Here is a 21,596-nt window from a genome sequence, read left to right as displayed (position 1 = left end):
CTGTTTCGTCTACATGAATCTTCAACTTCCCTCGATGAGAGCAGCAATGGAGGTTCCAATGATCAAAAGGAGCTGGTTTGTGATTCCTTCTCTTTTCAGCAAAAGTTTCGGCAAAATTCAGAGTGTTTATCCTCAGCCCCCGGCTTCTCTCAAACCCCCCGATCGGGCCTTCCTCCTCACCACTTACTGCAGTCCTGCTGTCGGGTCACTGATTGCCTCGCTGCTGCTCAATCCGGAGGCTCACTCCTGTTCTCACCCTCCACGGCCCAGGTGCAACAGTTAACACAGCTGCTCACTCCCTCTTCTTTTAGGCTCTTTACTTGGACCTAACTGGTTGGGATGTTCTCTTTATCCAACAGATATGTACTGAGCATCTGCCACAGGAGAGGCGCTCTTTGGGATGCTCCTTGGGATGCAGGAGAACGCTTCCAGGGAGGAGAACGCTGCTCCCCTCACTGCTCCTTCTCAATCTGCCTTCCTAAACCCCTGAGCTCAGAACTCGGAGTCCTCAAAAGCTCCAACTGCAGACTCTTGTTTTATTTCTACACTTACACCATTGGTGATCTTAGCCAGTGTACACACCCTCCTTATGCTCGTGACTCCTGAATGTTTACCTATACCCTGGATTTCTCCTCAAAAATTCAAGCTCTTTCAGCCCAACTGCCTACTTTCTTCCTCCAAGCAGCCAAGAGGCTTTCAAATGAACAAGTCTAAAAACTCGCTTCCTTCCTTCAACCTGTTCCTCCCTCAGTCTTACCCAAGTCGATTCAATTCTTCCAGTTGCTAGGGCCAAACCATTTGGAGTCAACCTTGAAGTTTCTCTTTCTCTCACAGTCCAAATTCGATCTATTAAGAAATTCTGTCAACTCCACATTCGCAAATATACCCACGGTCTGACCTTTTCTCAACACCTCTGCTGCTAGCATCCTGAGGAAGGCCCACGTCCTGCCTCACTTGGATTACTGCAGTAGCATCCTTGCTGGTCGCCCTGGCCTTCCCATGAGTGAGGAGAGAAGCAGAGAAGATGAGACGGAGATAAGACTATGCGACCTGGCTTCCTGCCTCGCTCTCTGACCTCATCTCCTGCTATTTCTCTCCTCACTCACTCCACTCCTCCCACACTGGCCTCTTGCTGCCCCTCAAAGACGCTCCTGCCTCAAGGCCTCTGCATCTGCTTTTCCTTCCACCCAGAATGCTCCTTCCCAGACATCCTCAGAACTCACTCCCTCACCTCCTTCCAGTTTTTACTCAAATGTCACCTTCTCAGCGAGGCCTTCTATGGCCACCATACCTAAAAAGTGTGCCCTGTGTGCACTCAGCTGCTCAGTCGTGTCCAACTCTTTGCGACCCCAGACTGTAGACCACCAGGCTCCTCTGTCCACAGAATTTTCCAGGCAAGAATATTGGTGTAAGGTGCCATTTCCTCCCACAGGGGATCTTCCAGACTCAGGGATCAAACCTACATCCCTCACCTCCTGCGTTGGCAGTGGTAAGCACTGAGCCACCTGGAAAGCCCCATCTAAAAATTATAAATGACCCTAAATTGCCAACAACTCCCAGGACTCTCTAACCTCTATTCCTCTGAAACGTGTATCACCATGACTGCCTTCACACATGCCTGTTCTGTTACTGCTGCATTCCCCAGACCTAGGATGGTGCCTGGTACATAGAGTTCGGTAAGCACTTGTTGAACAAAAGAACAGAGACCAGCATCATAGAGAAAGCAGAACAAAGGAACCCATGTAAACAGAGAGAGCTAACAAAGGCTGCTCTACACTCTCCTCCAAACCAAGATCCTTGGAGAGCTGAAATGCCAGAAAGTGTCAGAGACCTTAATTTCATACCTCTTCACATTAACAGCAATATATTATCAGAATATTCTTTAGTCCCTCCAAAAAGAAACATCTTTATTTGTATTTATTTGGAATACTGCTATATTTAACCTAACAATAAACAGTACAAGTAAAATTCCCAATGCTAGGCAGCACCCTACTTTCATACCTCGTAGATTCATAAAAAGTGTATTAATAATGATTAAATATGAGGCTTCTCTGGTGGTTCAGACAGTAAAGAATCTTCCTGCAATGCAGGAGATCCAAGTTCGATCCCTGGGTCAGGAAGATCCCCTACTGAAAGGAATGGCAAACCACTCCAGTATTCTTGCCTGAAGAATCCCACGAACGGAGGAGCCTGACGGGCTACAGTCCATGGAGTTGCAAAGCGTCAGACATGACTGAGCAACTAACACACACAAATATGTGGAAGTCAAGTCATAAACAAATAAAATTAGGATGACCTTAAAACTCTGTGTGAAACTCCTAACTTTACCTCACCTTCTATACAGTACAGTTCCAGCTTTTTGTATGTGTTCTTTAGGTTTTTTTTTTTTTTTTCCTATCCCAGCTAAGCACAGATTTTACCTGCTCAATCCGATAAACAAATGACTAAGGCTGAAGAGTTATCATTTACAGAACAATTTCACTACATTCAAGAGACATAAACTTATTATCAGTGGTTATCTGGACTTTTGTATTTTTTCTCTCTCACTCACTCTTACAAAGTAGGGTTAGAAAACAAACCAACCAAAGTACAATGATGGCAATGCTGACTACACTGAACCACCAACAAGCAGCAGGAGAGGGCACCAAACTTAGCTGCTGCACGGAAGTCCAAATTCAGCATGCCAGAGGCAGTTTAGGGGTATTAGTGGCATAATGTACAAAAGTGTATATTGTTTTAAAAGTCAAATGGCTATCAAAGTGAGCCTGAAATCAATGATTGCTTAAATTTCTGCAACAGCCAGCTTCCAGTTTTCCCGCTTTTCCACCATCAGTGCAGCCACTGAGATAATCTCTGTGGTTATGCACTTCTTTGTTAGCCCCAGGAAGTTAACTCCTTTATCTCTTTACTTTGATCATATCATATAAACACTGCTAGGAAAGCCCCATGTGATACATGCTATCATTCCTGTTAGAAAGATGTGAAAACAGATATTCAAAAAAGATAACAATGGGGCAAGGATAGCCTCTTCATTAAATGGAGCTGGGAAAACTGGACAGCTATGTGTAGAAGAATGAAATTAGAACACTTGCTAACACCATACACAAAGATAAACACAAAATGGATTAAAGACCTAAGTGTAAGATCAGAAACTATAAAACTCTTAGAGGAAAACATAGGCAGAACACTCGATGACATAAATCAAAGCAAGATCCTCTATGACCCTCCTCCTGGAGTAATGAAAATAAAAACAAAAATAAACAAGTTGGACCTAGTTAAATTCAAAGGCTTTTGCACAGCAAAAGAAACTATAAGCAAAGTGAAAAGGCAACCCTCAGAATGGGAGAAAATAATAGCAAATGAAACAACTGACAAAGGATTAATTTCCAAAATATACAAGCAGCTCATACAACTCAATACCAGAAAAACAAAAACCCAATCAAAAAGTGGGGAAAAGACCTAAACAGACATTTCTCCAAAGGAGACATACAGATGGCTAACAAACATGTGAAAAGATGCTCAACATCACTCATTATTAGGGAAATGCAAATCAAAACTACAATGAGGTATCTCCTCACCTCTGTCAGAACAGCCATCATCAAAAAGTCTGTAAGTAATAAATGCTGGAGAGGGTGTGGAGAAAAGAGAACCCTCTCGCACTGCTGGTGGGAATGTAAATTGACACAATCACTATGGAAGAGAGTATGGAGATTCCTTAAAAAACTAGGAATAAAACCACCATTATGACCCAGCAATCCCACTACTAAGCATATACCCTGAGAAAACCAAAATTTAAAAAGACACATGTACCCCAATGCTCACTGCAGTGCTCTTTACAATAGCTAGAACATGGAAGCAACCTAGATGTCCATTGATAGATGAATGGATAGAAAAGCTGTGGTACATATATACAATGGAATATGACTCAGCCATAAAAAGGAATGCATTTGAGTCCATCCTAATGAGGTAGATGAACCTAGAGCCTATTATACAGGGAAGTAAGTCAGAAAGAGAAAGACAAATATCATATACTAACACATGTATATGGAATCTAGAAATATGGTACTGATGAAATTATTTGCAGGGCAGCAATGGAGACAGAGACATAGAGAACAGACTTGTGGACACGGCGGAGGTAGGGGGGAAGGAGAGGGTGAGATGTATGCAGAGGGTAACATGGAAACTTACATTACTACATGTAAAATAGACAGCCAATGGGAATTTGGTGTGTGACTTAGGGAACTCAAATAGGGGCTCTGTATCAACCTAGAGGGGTGGGATGGGGAGGGGATGGGAGAGAGGTTTAAGGGGGAGGAGACATATGTATACCTAGAGCTGATTCATGTTGATGTTTGGCAGAAACCAACAAAATTCTGTAAATCAATTATCCTTCAATTAAAAACTAAATATTATTTTTTAAGTTAGGTAAAGTTGCTCAAGGTCCCACAGCTACAGGATGGACCAGGATTCAAACCCATCCTCAAGAAAGAAGTGTTATGAAGCATAAGACCAGGACTCAACAAATCTTACCATCTACTTAATTAAATATTTTATAATTCACAGAACTTTAAAACTTTATCTTCATGACAACAACAACATAATTTGACAGAGGAAAATAATCACATAGAATTTGTGTATTCTTCACCAGAAACCTACAATGTGTAATCTACTCAGATGTCTCTCAAATTCTAAACTATCAAATAAGAATTTAATTTGGAATTTATAGTCTTTTTTTCACCAACAACAAAAATATTCACAAATGAATATTTCACTAAATGCTTTGCCTCCACATACTCCAAAGTTCTCAAAATGACACTGATTCAAAATTCTAATCTAAATTACCCTCTCTAATATAAAAATAATAAAGAATGATCAATTCTAGTAAAATATTAGAGCTGAAACAAATAAAGGTATCTAAAACCAAACCATAATCAATAAGTACATAAAAGTAGATTTCTGCCATTTCTGATTTGAAGGAAGCTGACACATTATTAGGATATCCCTATAATTTATGACAGAAAACAGCCAAAGCTTTTATTCAAGATTTAACATTCTGGCAAAAAATAAAAGATCATTATTTTGCCATGACAATGACTTTGTTTTTTAAAAGATCATTTCACAGACACTAACTTACTGATGACTTTAATAACAGAACTGTGAAACAGGATGAACAAAAATAATTATTCTCACTTTCGCATAAGGAAACTTATGCTACTCGATTTAGGGACTTGCCCAAACTCATAAAGCTATCAACATCAATTCTGCCTTCAAATTACTGCTTTCCACCCCCACCCGCCCCCGACTCTTTCTAGTCATCTCTATTGCATAGACCTCACTTTCCTACCCAGGCCACCCTCAGACAACCAGGCAGCTTGGGGATAAAGGGAACCCGGCAGTATAGCTAGGGCGATCACTGGAAAATTGGCAAAAGGGGGAAGGGGGAGACAAAGATAACCTCCGGCTCCCTCATTGGCCTTATCAAAAGGAATGTTTTTGGGTCCCCGGGTCTCACCTGAGCAAGGCTCGGAACCCCGCGGGTCAGGTGAGTTTTCCAGGGTGTACCCAGAATTTATAGTGCCCCTGACACCTGCCACCACCTATAACTTGGGTATCTGCTTGCCTGCGGCCCAGGTACAGAATATCTCGGCTCCTCTCCCAACAGAGAGGAAGGAGACCTTTGCTTCAGGCTCTGCAACTTACCTGCCGGGTCATAAGAGATTTTATTTTTTGCATGTCGAATTCGTGAGGCGGTATCCTGCAGCAGAGAACTAACAAATCACACACAACAACCAAACTGCTGGCCCTGACACAGGGAAGCCATAGTGAGTGGTCACGTGGACCTGCCGACCTGGGTTTCTCTTCCTATCCCTTAGCATGCTGGGAATTGTAGTCCCCCGGCTGCCGTCGCACCTGTAATGGAGGCGAGAGAACGATCCAGGTACTACATTTCCCGGCAAGCAAAACAGCTGACGCTTTTGACCGCGGCAGCCGCCAGTCTTTAAAGAGGTACTGGGTATCGGTAGCTCTGCTTCGGGGAGGCGGCAAAAACTTAATTCTTAGGTGACCAGGAACAAATACCGAGGAGGCAGTATATAAACCTGACTGACATGACGCCCCTTAGGGGTGTAGTGAAGGAAACCCCACCTGGTCTCCCGGGCGAAGTGAAAGGACGACAGACTGACGCGAAGGGGCTGGACGCTCCAAGAGAGCTTGGCGTTCTCCAGGTGGCGCTGGGCTTGGCCTGAGGAAAAGTGTGTCCAGTGCTGGCTGTCCAGGTTGGGGCTCTTCTTCCTCAGTCTTGGTATTCACAGCGGAAAACTAAAACCAAAGGATTTAACTCCCCACTTATCATTTTACCGCCTATGTAGTCTAAGGCGAATCAAGATAGAAAATATGAATACAGCAACAGTAGTAAGTAGGCATGTCACTTTAATGTTCTCTTTTCAACTTACAGCAGTTTAGTTACATTGAGGAAAGCAATAGGGGAGTCTTTGGGGGCTCAGTTTAAGAAAGAACTTTCCAATTGTAAGAATAACAGAAAAAGTAACCCAGAGCTAACAATAAATAATAGCAGACATGTATTGAGAGCTTGCTGTCAGAAACTTACTGTCAAAAACCTTGCTAATAGCTTTACTTGTGGTATCTCACTTATCCACACAAGTAAGTGAATGCAATTAATAAATTGTAAGGCACTTCATAATTATGAAGTATTATAGTCATAATTCTACCCCGTTCTCTACTCCAGCAGAACCACCCTGTGCATAGTTTTATCATTGTGCCTGACAGTTCCTTTTGAAATATATGCTTACCTTTATGCTTTTCAGACTCTATTACTTCTAACCCCATGAAGAAATTCCGGTGCCTTTTGGGCAACCTTAGTGTAGTTCATTACAGCGGATTACCTGCTATAATCTTAACTGCCAGACCGTTATTGATTGGCAGTCCCTGAAAGAGAAACTGCTGACCATATGGAATGAAATGAAACCCAATTCACTAAACATTTGTGGATTTCTGGGCACTAGTCAACCCTATTAGGAGCACTTCAGATTGATAAAATACAATCGTGATCCTTAAGGAGTTTACAATTTAGTTACAAAGTATGTATTAGAGGGGATCTAAGTTCAGTAGTTCTCAAACTTGATTGTTCAGATTCACCTGAGGAGGGAACAGTTGTTGTTATCATTTTGTGGGAGTTCTTTGTTTAAGACCTTCAGTGACTTTTATAGGCAGCCAGCTGTAGAATTTAAAATACACTGTTTAGAATGAACCCAGATCCAGACCCAGAATTTTTACACAAGGTTGCAGGTGACAAAAAAAGAAAAGTTGGTTTTTTTTTTTTTTTATTTCATTCGTTTGGTGTTTTCCTTTCAACCAAATTGGGGAAAAGAGTGGTTTCTGTATCTGCTTGACCTGAAAAGGCACGAAAGCATTAAAACTCTATTTAACTCTTAATACTCTACATTTTAGTATGTTTTAGATGGACAACCCAGGCCTCTAAAGTTCAAAGGCTGTAGCTCTAACAGTAGAAGCATGGAAAGTAAATCAGTGCTATTGTCTAAATAAAATATGTCCTAATTCAGCATACCCTAACACTATAGAAAATAGTTGAAGTAAACATGATAGGTTTTTTGACTCCTTAAGCTAAAAAATAAAAACAAAAACCTAGAGCCCTAAAGCACACTTTTTTTAAAAGGTGAAGCATGTTATTTCATTTCCATTTTTCAAAGCTACATATGTAAAACTTATTTAGGGGACTTCCCTGGTGGTCCGGTGGCTAAGACTCCACACTCCCAACGCAGGGGACCCAGATTCAATTGCTGGTCAGGGAACAAGATCCCACAGGCTGCAACTAAGAATTCGCATGCCACAACTAAAGATCCAAAAATAAATGCATTAGACTTATTTAGTACTCACAAAGTTGCCTGAGGGTCATTAGTGGTAGACCAGAACAAACTAGTGGAAAGTGTGGATGGCCTCCCAGCAAATCTTGACAAAAGTTTTTAGGAGAGTAGTCCGTCTGTGAAGGAATTCCCGCCCCACTTTTGTAGACTGGAATATCCGGGCTAAGAAGTAAGTTGATCTGATTCGAGGCAGTCACATTAGCTGTAATGTAGGATAAGGGCTTCCGTGGTGGCTCAGACAGTAAAGAATCTGCCTGCAGTGTGGGAGACCTGGGATCATTGGGTTGGGAAGATCCCCTAGAGAAGGGAATGGCAACCCACTCCAGTATTCTTACCTGGAGGATCCCATGGACAGAGGAGCCTGGTGGGCTACAGTCCATAGGGTCGCAAAGAGTTGGACACGACTGAGCGACTCACACATACACCATAAGGGCATATTTCTGATGGCCCAGATAGAAGGAGCCTCTGAAGCTTAAATTAAAAGCAGAGATCCTGGTTTGATTAGGACGATGAATTTCTAGTCATCCTATAAATATCAAAGCAGCAGAAAGATGTGGCCTCCCCAGCAAACATAAAGACATTTCCTGAGCAAGCAGTAGTAGAAAAACAGGACACTTGCTGAAGGTAAAGCTCTGATCTGGAGAGGGGCCCTGGAAGGAAGATGTTGCTGATAGTCATGCAGTAGCCATATGAATTGATCAGGCTTCCTGGGAGGCAGTACTATAGACCTAACTGTATGAGTTAGCACAGGCATGGGTGATTGTGATGGCCTTCTCTAGCAGCCACCTCTTCCCCGTAAATTCTGATCTTTCCTGAGATCTATCAAATTAGAACAGAAGACAGGGCTTTCTTTCCTCAGTTCTTGCATGCGTGCATGCTCAGTCATGTCCCACTCTTACAGTCCCATGGACTGTAGCCCACCAGGCTCCTCTGTCCAGGAGCTTCTCCAGGCAAGAATACTAGAGTGGGATGCAATCCCTTTCTCCAGGCGACCTTCCCCGACCCCGGTCTCAAACCTCTGTCTCTTGCTTCTTTTGCATTGGCAGGCAGATTCTTTACCACTGAGCCATCTGGTAAGCCACTGTTCTCTGTGGACCTTGGCACTGGCGTGTCACCACCTCTCCTTCCCAATTCCTCCTACCATTCCAAAGCATTCCTGTGCTACTAGTAAATAGTGAGTGTGGATGTTTGATATCCACAGGCTCCTGAACAGAGCTCCTCTGTGGGTTACAGCTGAGATGTGAGATGTAGCTGATGGAATGTTTCTTACAATGATAGAACACTTTAAACCATCTGTAATAGCACTTAAAAACTGAAAACAATTGAAGTTATATTTTAGCGTTATCTTGGGTGGCTTCCTGTATGAAAAGTGAAGTCGCTCAGTCGTGTCCGACTCTTTGTGACCCCGTGGACTGTAGCTTACTAGGCTCCTCCATCTATGGGATTGTCCAGGCAAGAATACTGGAGTGGGTTGCCATTTCCTTCTCCGGGAGATCTTCCCAACTCAGGGATTGAACCCCGGTCTCCGCCATTGTAGGCAGATTCTTTACAGTCTGAGCCACCAGGGAAGTCTGAAGTTACTCCAGCAGATTAAGGTTTTTATTCCTACTACTGGCCACTAGAGGGCGCATTGTCATGATTTTTGTCTCAGCACTTTCCCAAGATGAGCCAGACAGTCGTCATTTTTTATTATGTGCTTGCATGCTAAGTCACTTCAGTTGTGTCCTACTCTGTGTGACCCTCTGGACTGTAACCTGCCAGGCTCTTCTGTCCTTGGGATTCTTCAGGCAAGAATACTGGAGTGGGTTGCCATGCCCTCCTCCAGGGGATCTTCCCAGCCCAGGGACAGAACCCCTGTCTCTTAAGTCTCCTGCATTGGCAGGCAGGTTCTTTACCACCTGCGCCACCTGGGAAGCCCTTTAATATGTGTCTTGACATGAAAAGATCATCTAATTCATTTTGACATTTTATTTATTTATGTAACATCTACTATCACTGTATCATAAAGGCTATTTTAATATAAAAAAACAAAAAAAATGCAGAATAAAAATCATTCCTTTAAATTGAGTAAATTTAACATTAAGAAAAACTCATTGAATCATCTTTATTTCTCTCACTTTGCTTAGGACCCAAAAAAGTTCATCATGAACCAGCACTGGGTTTGAAAAACACTAGAAAAAGCTTATTTACTAAACTGCAATTCAAGATGGATGTTGATTTAAAAGATGTGAGGGGGGAGTCTATCTGCTATCTGTAGAATTTCAGTATTACTTTCCAAATATTGGATTTTGTAAAATCCAATATTGATATTTGTAGACATTTCTCAAGCATCAAGTGGGAACCAGAAGACATGGACTAAGGAACTTTTGGGTTTATTTCTGGGGGAACAACTTAAGAAAAATACTAGTTAATCACTATGCTAGCTTCATAAATGAATAAGACCAGTCTTTGTGTTCGAGGACCCAGAGGGAAAATAAACATGCAACAAAATCAGTTGAGGTTAATGAGATAAGTGCTGCAACAGTGCTGCTATCTCTATAAATGGCATATACAAGATTTAGAAATAGCACAAAGAAAGTTGTGGTATAGCAATTACCTGGGGGGAAGTTCTTACCCTTTTTTTTTTTTTTTCTGAAGCTTGGAGACACCTCTGAAGAGGTGACCTCTGAAGAGGCCTCAGGTTTTCCAACAGTCGCTTGGCTCGTAAGAGCAGATCTGGCTGGACTGGGCTTCCCTGGTGGCCCAGACTGTGAAAACTCCGACTGCAATGCAAGAAGACTCTAGAGTTTGATCCCTGGGTCAAGAAGATCCCCTGTAAGAGGAAATGGCAACCCGCACCAGTATTCTTGCCTGGAGAATCCCATGGACAGAGGAGCCTGGCGGGCTACAGACCATGGTGTTGCAGAGTTAGACACGACTGCATGACTAAGCTTGAACACACATTAAGGTTTGTTAACCTTAATCTAAAAAATGTTTCCAAACTTAAATTTCAAAATAACTATCACTCTCTTTTTTACCTTTAATTACAATTGAGGAATATTCTTTCTTCACCTATTTTATCATCAAACTTCTTCAGTGAGCCTTTACTTTTCAAAAGTGATGTATGCAAGGAATTTTGCATGATTTGATGCAGATTTGTATAGTTTGATGCATGATTTGATGCAGTTTTATATAGTAGAGGCTCGGACTGGAAACTTCTTGCAGTAGATGACATGAAATGAAATAGGGGTTAACTTACAGCTTGGTAAATTAAGCGGAAGTGCACTGCCTGGCAGTGAAAAGCCAGGCAGAAAATCTGTAGCCCAGGCACCACTGTAGAGGCAAGATGGTCTCTGAGCCATTGGTTCACTTACTCTGTTCTTCAGCTGTGAAAATGTGGCCTCAGATATTATCTGTTATAATTATGCACAGTCCATGATTCAGTGTTACTTGGAAACACACCTGTGGTTTGCTTTTAAAAATAACATGAATCCATAGACTTAATAAACCCATGGTGGACATTTCTAACAGGAAATACTACACAGAAAAATACATATTTAAAGATATTAAGATGCTCTGTTTTCTTTGATATAACTTTTACATGTTATTTCATGGTGATTTATAGCTATTTTAGCAGATATATGAAATACTGTGATTTTCATAGAAAAAAATTTAATTTCAAAATAACGGCATCATTTTCCATGATAAGATACTAGCTTCTGTTTTTTCAGAAAATTTCACAATATGCTCTTGATTATTAAAGCATACTGTTTTTTATTAGAGTCACCCAAAAGGATGTTTTCCTTCATGTGATGATTAACAACTAAGAACAATTCATGAAACATGCTGACAATTACTGATAATCGCTAAGAAGTGGCTCTGAAAGTCACAAGCCTGTCTTCTTGCAGAGCATGTAACAGGTGTTCCCACTCCCTGTGTCCTTTGTATACACATTCATTCTGTATTCAAATCACAGAAGCAAGAGGCAAGCTAGGGTCTGTTACCTCACTGCTGATTTCCCTGGCAAATAAACCAGCAGCTGCTGGCCCATGAACCAGGTTACCGCCACGACCAGGGCACTGTGCGCATGGACCAGGATGCATTCATGGAGCCCTTCAGCAGCACGGCTGCGGTCCTTCGGTGCAAGATATACCTCCTTCTCTTAGGTAAGGTACTGCACAAAGTGCATTTTAACTACTTTTTTAAAAAGTTGTGAGCATAAGGTAAATATTTGCTCTTGGCTGTAGATTCGCTCAGATAATTGAAGGACAGCACAGAACCTTTTAACAATAACACAGTTTGTTCCAGCAAAGAAACAGGATCATTTAGGAGAAAGGAAGTTCAATCAATAGATGGTTATTGTTTTCTGAAGACAACAGTTATTGTCAATAGCACTCATTAAGAAAATTAAGATATTCTAAAAACTTAAATGTGTTCCTTCTTTTTATAGAGTTTATATATAGGTTCAACACTCTTTAATGCATTCTACCTTGGCAAACACATTCTTATAGGTCATGAATTTGTTACCACTTACCGGGAAACTTAGAACAATTTATGAACATAGTTTCTGGCTGTTTTAATTAAAGATATTGTGGTAAACTGTTAACTCTAGCTATTTTTACCTAATTTATGAAATGTGGGGGAAAAGTTAGACTCCAAACTGATAACAAAAAATATACACAGTAGGGAGAAATGTGTTTAAAAGTATTATTTCTCCAGAATACCTTTAGTCTTTCTCTTTGCCCAATATTTAATTCAATTCATTTTCCCCCTCTACTTTGTCTCTCCCTCATTCTCCTCTTTATCCTTAGAATTTAAAGGAGTCCACTGTGTCTATGTCATAATTTCCCCAGACGTTCTTTTTCCATTCTTCCTATATCAGCTTTAAAAGTCAAGTTAAAAGAACAAGTCAGTTTCTTATTTTGTTTATATCCAACAGATTGGAATTCAAAAAAACCTTTTATTCCTTAAATTTTAAGAACAAATTAGCTAGACAGCCACTTAAGTTTTTAACCTTCTTCAGTATTTAGAGCTTGCATTTACTGGTTTTTTATGGCTTAGTCTTCATAGTACCCGTGATTATTTACATTTGTACCTAATGTTGTTCATACTCCACATACTTGAAATGTGCAGTTTGTTAATTTTTTAAATGTTTGAGTTTCCCATAATTGTGATTGTTTTTCCATTACGTTGTCAAATTCAAGGCTATACAGATGTTTAGAAATTTTTAGGAAAATTAAGCGATTACCATAGCTGACTTTTTGTCTTTGTGCATTTTTCTGGGCTTCAAAAATATCGTTTGTGGTAGTGCCATGCTTCATTTTTTACAACAGGACTGCTGTCATTTCCTAGGTACTTTTTTACAGCTGGCTTTAGGAAGCACTGAGAGCCAGTTCATTTGAAGGATTCTACCAAACTAAAATTAAACACAATTTAGAGAAATACATAGCATGTTCATAAGTAGCTAAAGCAGTTATTATCCCTTAAGACTTTCACAAATTTAATCTTCCCCACTGGTAGTGAGTTGTAAAGACCATGGGTAACTTGGAATTTTTTTTTTTTGTATTTTGAAATACTAAGTTATCAGTTCGTTTTTTCTTTTTTAAAAGTCATAGCTATTTGAAGCCTCAAATGTAGTTTGTAAAGTCTATTCAAAGTACATCATCATAATTTCTATTTTCTCTAAAGATACAAGAGTTTATTTACAGTCAACAATAGCTGTGTTGTGCTTGCTAATATCAGACTTGGCAATGGGAAAGTAAATGCCAACTATTTTGAGCTATAGTAGAGGTCACTTTGTGGAGTCTGATGTTTATATTCAATACAGTGAAACTGGTCTAAAGAGTCTTTTGTTGCTGGACTATAGATAATTTCACAATATGAGGTCGTGTTCTTTAACACTGGACATTCCTTTATCATGCCTTTGTTCTATAGTTTAAGGAAATCTCTGAAGGGGAGAGTTTTGCTATAATTTTATATGTCAGATTATTAATGATATTATCAATGTTCTTCAAAGGAGTATAGTGCCTCAGATATAAAAAATCAAGGGTTTTCTTTTCTTGTATTCAAAAGTATTAACCTAATAATAAAATTGAATTTTCATTTAAGTACAAATATTTGAAATGTCAAATTAAAATTTCATCAATTTTCATATCATTTATTTTCAACAAGCTTATTTATTCTTACAGAGGTTGACTTTCTAAAATCCACATAGTTTAGTCATTTACGTTTCCTTATACAATGAGAAAAGAACACTTGAAAACTTCTGAAGATGAAGCTAATTTTTTTAAGTTAGTAAACTACTGTTTGGACAGCATAAGTTCATCACATCTATAGGGGGAAGTTCAGCAATGGCTAAAGAGTATGTGCTCCTAAAGTGGAGCAGAAGCATACAATTATCTGTTTATTCTGCAAAGTTCATTACAAGGAAGGATTACATCATATCAATAGGCTCATGTATTTCCTACAAATTAAAAAGATGTTAGTGGCTGATATAAAAAAATTTATAAAGAAAATTTCATCCCTCACTGATACTCATAACTTTCTACCTATAATTTATCTGATGAAAATGGTGTAGGCAATCTAAGCAAACAGCAATTGTGACAGCTACGTTCTCTCTCACTGGCATACATATACTTGAAAAAGCACACATGATTTCATATCAAGAAAAAAGTTAAATGACTTCACATCATTTGGTATGATAAGCATTGAATATATTCAGAGATATTATTGATGGTAATATATTATTTAAGGTACTATTACATGATGTCTGTTATTTCCAAAATAGACCAAAGAACCAGTTCACTCCCCTTAATGATTACTGTACGTGCCATATAACATTTTCTAGTAGGTCCATATTTTCCTAGGCTGCAATGTTTGTGTCATTTTCAGTATTTTAATAAATAAAATTTATTTCTGTAACTTTAGTCATAGACTTTCCAGTCCGCTTAAGATTCAGCTTTCTGAGTCAAGATCCACCTACATTTCTGTTCCAGTCATGCTCGCACTCCAAGGTAATAGTGTTTCCCAGTCATTTTCAGAACATTACAATCTCAGTTAATCTTTTTTCAACTCAAACCACACAAAAAAGTAGATTAAAAAGGGTGCTTCCTCTTTTAAAAAAAAAAAAAAAGTAAACAAGGACTTCTACAGTGACTTCCCCAAATGCCAAGAGCAGATTGGCCAGGATTGCACTCAGGCCATCTCTAGCTCAGTTCAGTCTACCAGCAGTTTCTAAGCTGAGGTGTGAAATGTATTAAATAGACCAATAAATCAGTGACCAAATTGCTCACTGTCAGAGGCAACTACCGAGCTTTTTATCAGCAGCCATGCCGCTTTTTTCAATGTGTTCACAAGGCATTGATGTGGATTCCCACCATCCCCCTTGATTCCTTGGCAAAAAAACACAGAACTGCCACTTTATTAGAAGATATCCTTGGTGACTCAGTGCTAAAGAACCAACCTGCCAAGGCTATAGTTTCGGGTTCAGTCCCTGGGGCAGGAACATCCCCTGGAGGAGGAAATGGCAAATCACTCTAGTATTCTTGCCTGGGAAATCCCATGAACAGAGGAGTGTGGCAGGAACAGTGCATGGAGTCACAAAGAGTCTGACATGACTTAGTGACTAAACAAAGGGATTGACAACTTATTAAGTAGACTTAAATCTGAGATTCAATACTTCAAAATTCTTTGGGCCCTCTCCTACTTAAATATGGGCCCTTCCCCTTCAAATGTAGGGTAGCTGCTACCATGAGAAAGGCATCTTAGGATGTTGAGAACATAATCATAAGATGAGGGCTTGGACCTCATCTAATATAAACTTCTTTTCACACAAAAGAAAACTGAGTCACAGAGAATTAAAATGACTTATCTAAGGTAAGTCATCTAACTAATCACCATTTTATCCCAAGTATGTATTCAACACCTCAAACTCTAGTGGACTTTTAACTTTATTAAAGTAGCAAATTCAAAAATCTCTCTGAAACCTTAGAGAATAGGTTCCTAAAAGCTCTTATTTCCAGGCAGTTTACAAGTGATTAATATAAGAATGTGTGGACAGGGGAGCCCAAGATCAAGAATGAACCATGAAACCCACAGGAATATTTTTGTATTCACTGAAGTAAAAAAAAAAAGGAAACAGCAACACAATAAATGCAGAGAAAATTACATTTTGCATATCTTAAGTTAGTAATAATGGGCAAACTAGTTTTTATTTATTTCTTGCCAGGAACTTGTCAGGCACTTCCTATCGCCAATTACAATGAAAGTCATGAAAATACATGCTGTTTCATGCTGATATCGCAGGTACTAAGAATAATAATTTCCTGTGCAGGACCCCCACCCAGATGCCCAATGTCTTTCTATATCTATGGCTTCAAGAGCTTCACTCCCTTCTCACTATCACTGCTTCACATATCTCAGACATCACTAGTGTTAAGTCCTAGATTTACTCTCTCAACTTCATTTATCTCTCTTATGATTTCCTTTCCTGCAATCCACTATATCTCCTCTTTACAGCTCTCAGCAACCAGTTCCTTCTTTTTCTAATGATTCAAATTAAGAACAACTACAAATTTAACATTCTTGCACTTGTCAGAAAAGAAAATATAAGTAAATGCTCATACCTTTGTAACTCATTTGTAATGGACCAAATCATTAAAATGAAATGTGCAGATACAACCCATTGTCAGGGAAAAAAAAAATTACAAGTCAGTCACAAATATACACAGAGGCCAAGGAGTCTGTAAGACACACATTTATTTTTCCCAGAAAGTCACCTAATTTTCAGTCCATATAGTCAGTTTCAACTGTGTATCTTCTCCCTGTAACCTCTTCCATCCTTCTTTGTTCTTTCTCCTCTTCAGTTCTTTGTTCTGACTTCCCTGCTGGCCCCAGGGTCTCACTCTTCACTGCTGCTGCTGCTGCTAAGTCACTTCAGTCATGTCCGACTCTGTGTGACCCCATGGACAGCAGCCCACCAGGCTCCGCCGTCCCTGGGTTTCTCCGGGCAAGAATACTGGAGTGGGTTGCCATTTCCTTCTCCAATGCATGAAAGTGAAAAGTGAAAGTGAAGTCACTCAGTCGTGTCCGACTCTTAGCGACCCACGGACTGCAGCCCACCAGGCTCCTCCATCCATGGGATTTTCCAGGCAAGAGTTCACTAACAGCTACCCAAAAACTAAAACCATGGAAATCTTTGCTCTGACCTTCACCCTGGGAAGGAAAGAAGAAAATTTCCTGTTGGTGGCTTTTTATTCCTCACAGGAGCAGACCAGCATCTTTCAGTTTCTCCAAAGAAAATCATTGTACAAACAGATCTTTCTACCATTCCCTTCTTAATATTGATGGCTTTTCATAATATGAATCAGATAAATCCTAAAGATCCCCTTGCTAGTAGAGATAAAAAGGGAGAAGCAATGAAAGAAGATAAAAACTTTGCATAAGACGGAATTGAAATTGTAAGATGTCTCTGCATGCATGATAAGTCGCTTCAGTTGTGACTCTGCAGTCCTATGGACTGTAGCCTGCCAGGCCCTTCTGTCCATAAGACAAAATGCCTTCCAAAAATGTCTCCCCATGATTAATTTATTAGCTGCTCATTAATAAATGACAACTCTATTCTTCCAGTTGATCAAGTCATCAACCTTAGAATCATTCTTCACTCACCTTTGTTTATCCCACTCCCAACGTGTCATCAAATACTGTAGGCACCACCAGTCTTTTCTCATAGTATCTTTTACTACCACCCTTATCGAGAGCACAGCCCTGTCTTGCCTACTTTATTGCAGGCACCTTCTAAGTGGGCTCCCTTCTGCTCTTTCCCCTGATTCAGTCTGTTCTCACAGAAGCTAGAGTACACCTTAAAAAAAAATAAGAAGAAAACCCCTATCCCTCCTGCTCACAAAACTCTGGTCGTGCTCCCGTCTTGCTCACAATAAAATTGCCTGAGTGTTTGCCGTGGCCCTAAGGCACTCACTGCTCTGGCCCAGCCGTCTTGCTGGTCTCCCATCTCACCAGGCTCCGCGGGCTCCACTCGGCTCCATCCCTTCCTGTCTCTTACTGTAAACACACAAACCAGATCCCCGCTTCTAAGCAGTAATAATCAATCACAGCTAGTAATGGTTTGCTACCATTGTCCTTAGGATATTTGCATCTGACAAGGCTTTGACTAAAGGGAAAATCTTCCAATTAGGGACCACCAAGTCACATCAGAAGACTGTGAAGGAAGATTCTCAAGAGGAAGTAGACCCTCAATCACATAGCCTGATTAGGATATGATATGACTCAGACATTAATACAGTCGCAATTTCAATTTTTTTAAAGGTTTCATTGGACTTCAGAACTAATCGTCTATCCCAGTTCTCCTTTTCCCATTATTCTTTAACAGTCGGAGATAATAACTTCTGCTTTTCCTTTTCATTATGCATTTAAAGAGGTCATGCGATCCACACGGTCCTTGGGTGGAGTTTTTAAAATGCTCATTTCAGAGACAAATATTTACCTCTACAGGTAACCAGTGCTAGACTAGTCAGTACCTAGAAGCCTCTCTTCTTTGTAAAGGATTGTCCCCCGATCAGGTTCTCTCTCGTTTTGTGCCTTTAGGTTATGAAATGTGGCTCAGGGTCTTTACAGCTTTCCTTTCCTTCACAGCAGGTGCTTGCTCGGGGCTGAAGGTGGCAGTGCCATCACAGACCGTCCATGGCATCAGGGGTCAGGCTCTCTATCTCCCCGTGCACTATGGATTCCACACTCCAGCATCAGACATCCAGGTCATATGGCTTTTTGAGAGACCTCATACGATGCCCAAGTACTTGCTGGGCTCCGTGAACAAGTCTGTGGTTCCTGATTTGGAATACCAGCACAAATTCACCATGATGCCACCCAACGCCTCCCTGCTCATCAACCCACTGCAGTTCACCGATGAAGGCAATTACATTGTGAAGATCAACATCCAGGGAAATGGAACTCTGTCAGCTAGTCAGAAGATTCAAGTCACGGTTGATGGTAAGTCCACTGTGAGTCACATCGCCTGCTGAGTAGCACCGCAGTAAGCAGTGGCTTAGGAGACTAGGCTACCTGGGCTTTAGGGTCTGCTCTGCAACTTTGGGCACATTAACCCTCAAAACCTCAGTGTCTCATGGCATGAATGGCATTATCCACCTCAAGAGGCTTTCTGGGGATTAAATAAGAACATACGTAGAAAGGATATGCACAGTGCCCAGCTAAAGGTAATCAAGCAGTAAGTAGGAGTTATTGTTTGCCTGGAAACTATCAAGTGTAAAGTTGCTGATGTGATGAGATGGAGAAAATTTTATTTTTCATTAGCAGAATGCAACCTGGGAAGAACCCTATTTTTTGTCACATAAAGATTTGTGCGGGTTTTTTTGTTTGTTTGTTTGTTTTTATTAATTTTGGTACACTGGGAGAGGTTGAGACTTGCTCAGTGACCATACTTGAGGAACAGCAGAAGGTGCTGGGAATGTCCTCAGAGGAAGGATGGGATTCAGGTAACTTTCAAACATTTATTTTCCTTAGTGAGATATGTAAGCAGTGTACCTTAAAGATAATATACCATGTTCAAAGCACAATTTTTGATTTTTCCCCCAACCCTCTCTGTTTAACAGTATTCCTCTGTTTTAGCAAATGCAAGCTTCATTCCATCAGTTGCACTCTGCCATCACCCTTGACTCTGTCTTTCTCTCACATCCTCATCCAGTCCACAAATTAACCCTCTCAGCTTTACCCTCATAATATAGACAGAGGTGAGTTAGTCAGTTCTCGCTGCCCCCACAGCTGCCCTACTCAAGCCCACCATCAGCTCTGGCCTGGACTCTCCAAATAGTCTGTGCCCACTCTCCCTGCTTCCACCCCTGCCTCCTGCAGCTCAAAATCCTCCTGTGGCTTCCTGTCTCACTCACAATCAAAGCCAAAGTGCCAACAGCGTCCCTCAAGGCCCATGTGATCCCTCCCAACATACCCAGTCCTCCTCTGACCCCTTCCCACCTCTCTTCCCCTCACCGCTCTGGCCTCCTTGCTATTCCTAGAACAAGCCAAACACTCTCATACCTCAGTGTCTCTGCGCTTGGCTGTTCACTCTACATAGATTGCTCTTCTCTCACATGCTAGCCTGGTTCCCTCCCCTATTTCTTTATCGTCTTAGCCAGAGTGCCACTTTACCTGTGAAGGCTTTTGTGACCACCTTATGTAAATTATAACTTCATTCCCCCAAACTGAGAGAGAGGGTGAGAAAGAGAGTTACTATTTACCTTGAGTTCCGCTTTATTCTTTTCATAACACTGGATATATTACATGCATTTATTTCTTTTATTGCTTCTCTTCCTGGTCTAGAATACAAGATCCATGGGAGTAGGCTTTATATTGTCTGCTGCTTTGTCCTCACTGCCTAATCCCTGATGCTGGGCGTTCGTAGGCACTCAGTAAATATGTGCCCAGGAAATGAGTGGACCTGGAGACATTGCCGGGGAACAAAGACACAGGCTGTGGCAGCAGGTGCCTAGAGGGGAACTCTGGGGAGAGAAAAGGAGGGCATTTTTTACACTTTCATGAAACTCTCCTGGCTAATACCCTATCTCTTCCCCCCAAGCTTTTAATAGAACATCCATTCCTTGTTAATGTGTAGTGCAATTGGATGTGTCGAGGAAAACGGAGCCAGAAGTTCTTTATTGAAAAAAAATGTTAGGTATAGTTGATTTACAATATTATATTAGTTTTAGGTATATGATGTAATAATTCAGAATTTTTATAGATTATACTCCACTTGTAGTTATTGTAAAATATTGACTATATTCCCTGTGCTGTATGATATATCCTTGTAGTTCACTTGTTTTATACATATTAGTTTGTACCTCTTACTTGTTTTTGTAGTCACTAAGTCATGTCCTACTCTGTTGCAACCTCGTGGACTGTAGCCTGCAAGACTCCTCAGTCCATGGAATTCTCCAGGCGAGAATACTGGAGTGGGTTGCCATTTCCTTCTCCAGGGCATCTTCCCAACCCAGGGATTGAACCTGCATCTCTGCATTGCAGGCAGATTCTTTACCACTGAGCCAGTGGTTGATTTACAATGTTATATTAGTTTCATAGTATACAATATAATAATTCAAAATTTTTATAGATTATACTGTTTATAGTTACTATAAAATAGTGGCTATATTCCCCATGCTGTGCAATATATCTTATAGCTTACTTATCTTGTAGTGATAGTTTATACCTCTTATTAACCTACTTCTATCTTTCCCCTTCCCCCTGCAACCAAAAGGTCTTAGTAGGGATTTAGGACCTGTGTTGCAGAAGGAAATGGCAACCCACTCCAGTATTCTTGCCTGGAGAATCCCATGGACAGAGGAGCCTAGCGTGCTGCAGTCCATGGGATCACAAAGATTTGGGCGTGACTGAAGTGACTTAGCACACATGCACAGGACCTGTGTAAAAAATCTCCTTGGGAACTTCCACCTCTGAGTGACACTGTTAAACCCAAGTGCATGATCACAGTGCCAGCATCTTTTCTAATGATTGGTTCTCCCTATACAAGACTTTAGATGTTACCTATTTGACTTTTCCCATATTACATATAATATTTCCATGCACAGGCATTTTTGAAGCAAAAACTATTTCTACATAATAAATGTACCAAACAGTCTTTCTTTTTAAATCATGATACTGTAAGCAAAAGCTACTCCAAACCATTTGCTCTTG

General features: G+C 40.6%; 2 protein-coding genes across 8 annotated transcripts in view; one reads left to right on the top strand and one right to left on the bottom strand.

Annotated features, from left to right (window-relative positions):
* VPS50 (VPS50 subunit of EARP/GARPII complex) overlaps nt 1–5,829 on the bottom strand; it is a 121,151-nt gene extending 115,322 nt beyond the window's left edge. The window contains exon 1 of the mRNA XM_065939598.1: nt 5,701–5,829. Coding sequence (XP_065795670.1) covers nt 5,701–5,733 — 33 coding nt within the window. The 5' untranslated portion in view covers nt 5,734–5,829. The remainder of the gene's footprint in view (nt 1–5,700) is intronic.
* Nucleotides 5,830–11,868: 6,039 nt separating this feature from the next.
* HEPACAM2 (HEPACAM family member 2) overlaps nt 11,869–21,596 on the top strand; it is a 52,853-nt gene continuing 43,125 nt past the window's right edge. For 5 of the 7 annotated variants that reach the window (XM_065938649.1, XM_065938648.1, XM_065938651.1 and 2 more), the window contains exons 1-2: nt 11,869–12,046; nt 18,531–18,884. In XM_065938649.1, the coding sequence (XP_065794721.1) occupies nt 11,968–12,046; nt 18,531–18,884 (433 nt within the window). In that variant the 5' untranslated portion in view covers nt 11,869–11,967. The remainder of the gene's footprint in view (nt 12,047–18,530; nt 18,885–21,596) is intronic. The other 2 variants (XM_065938650.1, XM_065938654.1) reach the window with 1 other exon arrangement.

This window comes from Muntiacus reevesi, chromosome 6, assembly GCF_963930625.1.
Source record: "Muntiacus reevesi chromosome 6, mMunRee1.1, whole genome shotgun sequence".
NCBI lineage: Eukaryota > Metazoa > Chordata > Mammalia > Artiodactyla > Cervidae > Muntiacus > Muntiacus reevesi.
This window is presented reverse-complemented; position numbering and strand designations above follow the sequence as displayed.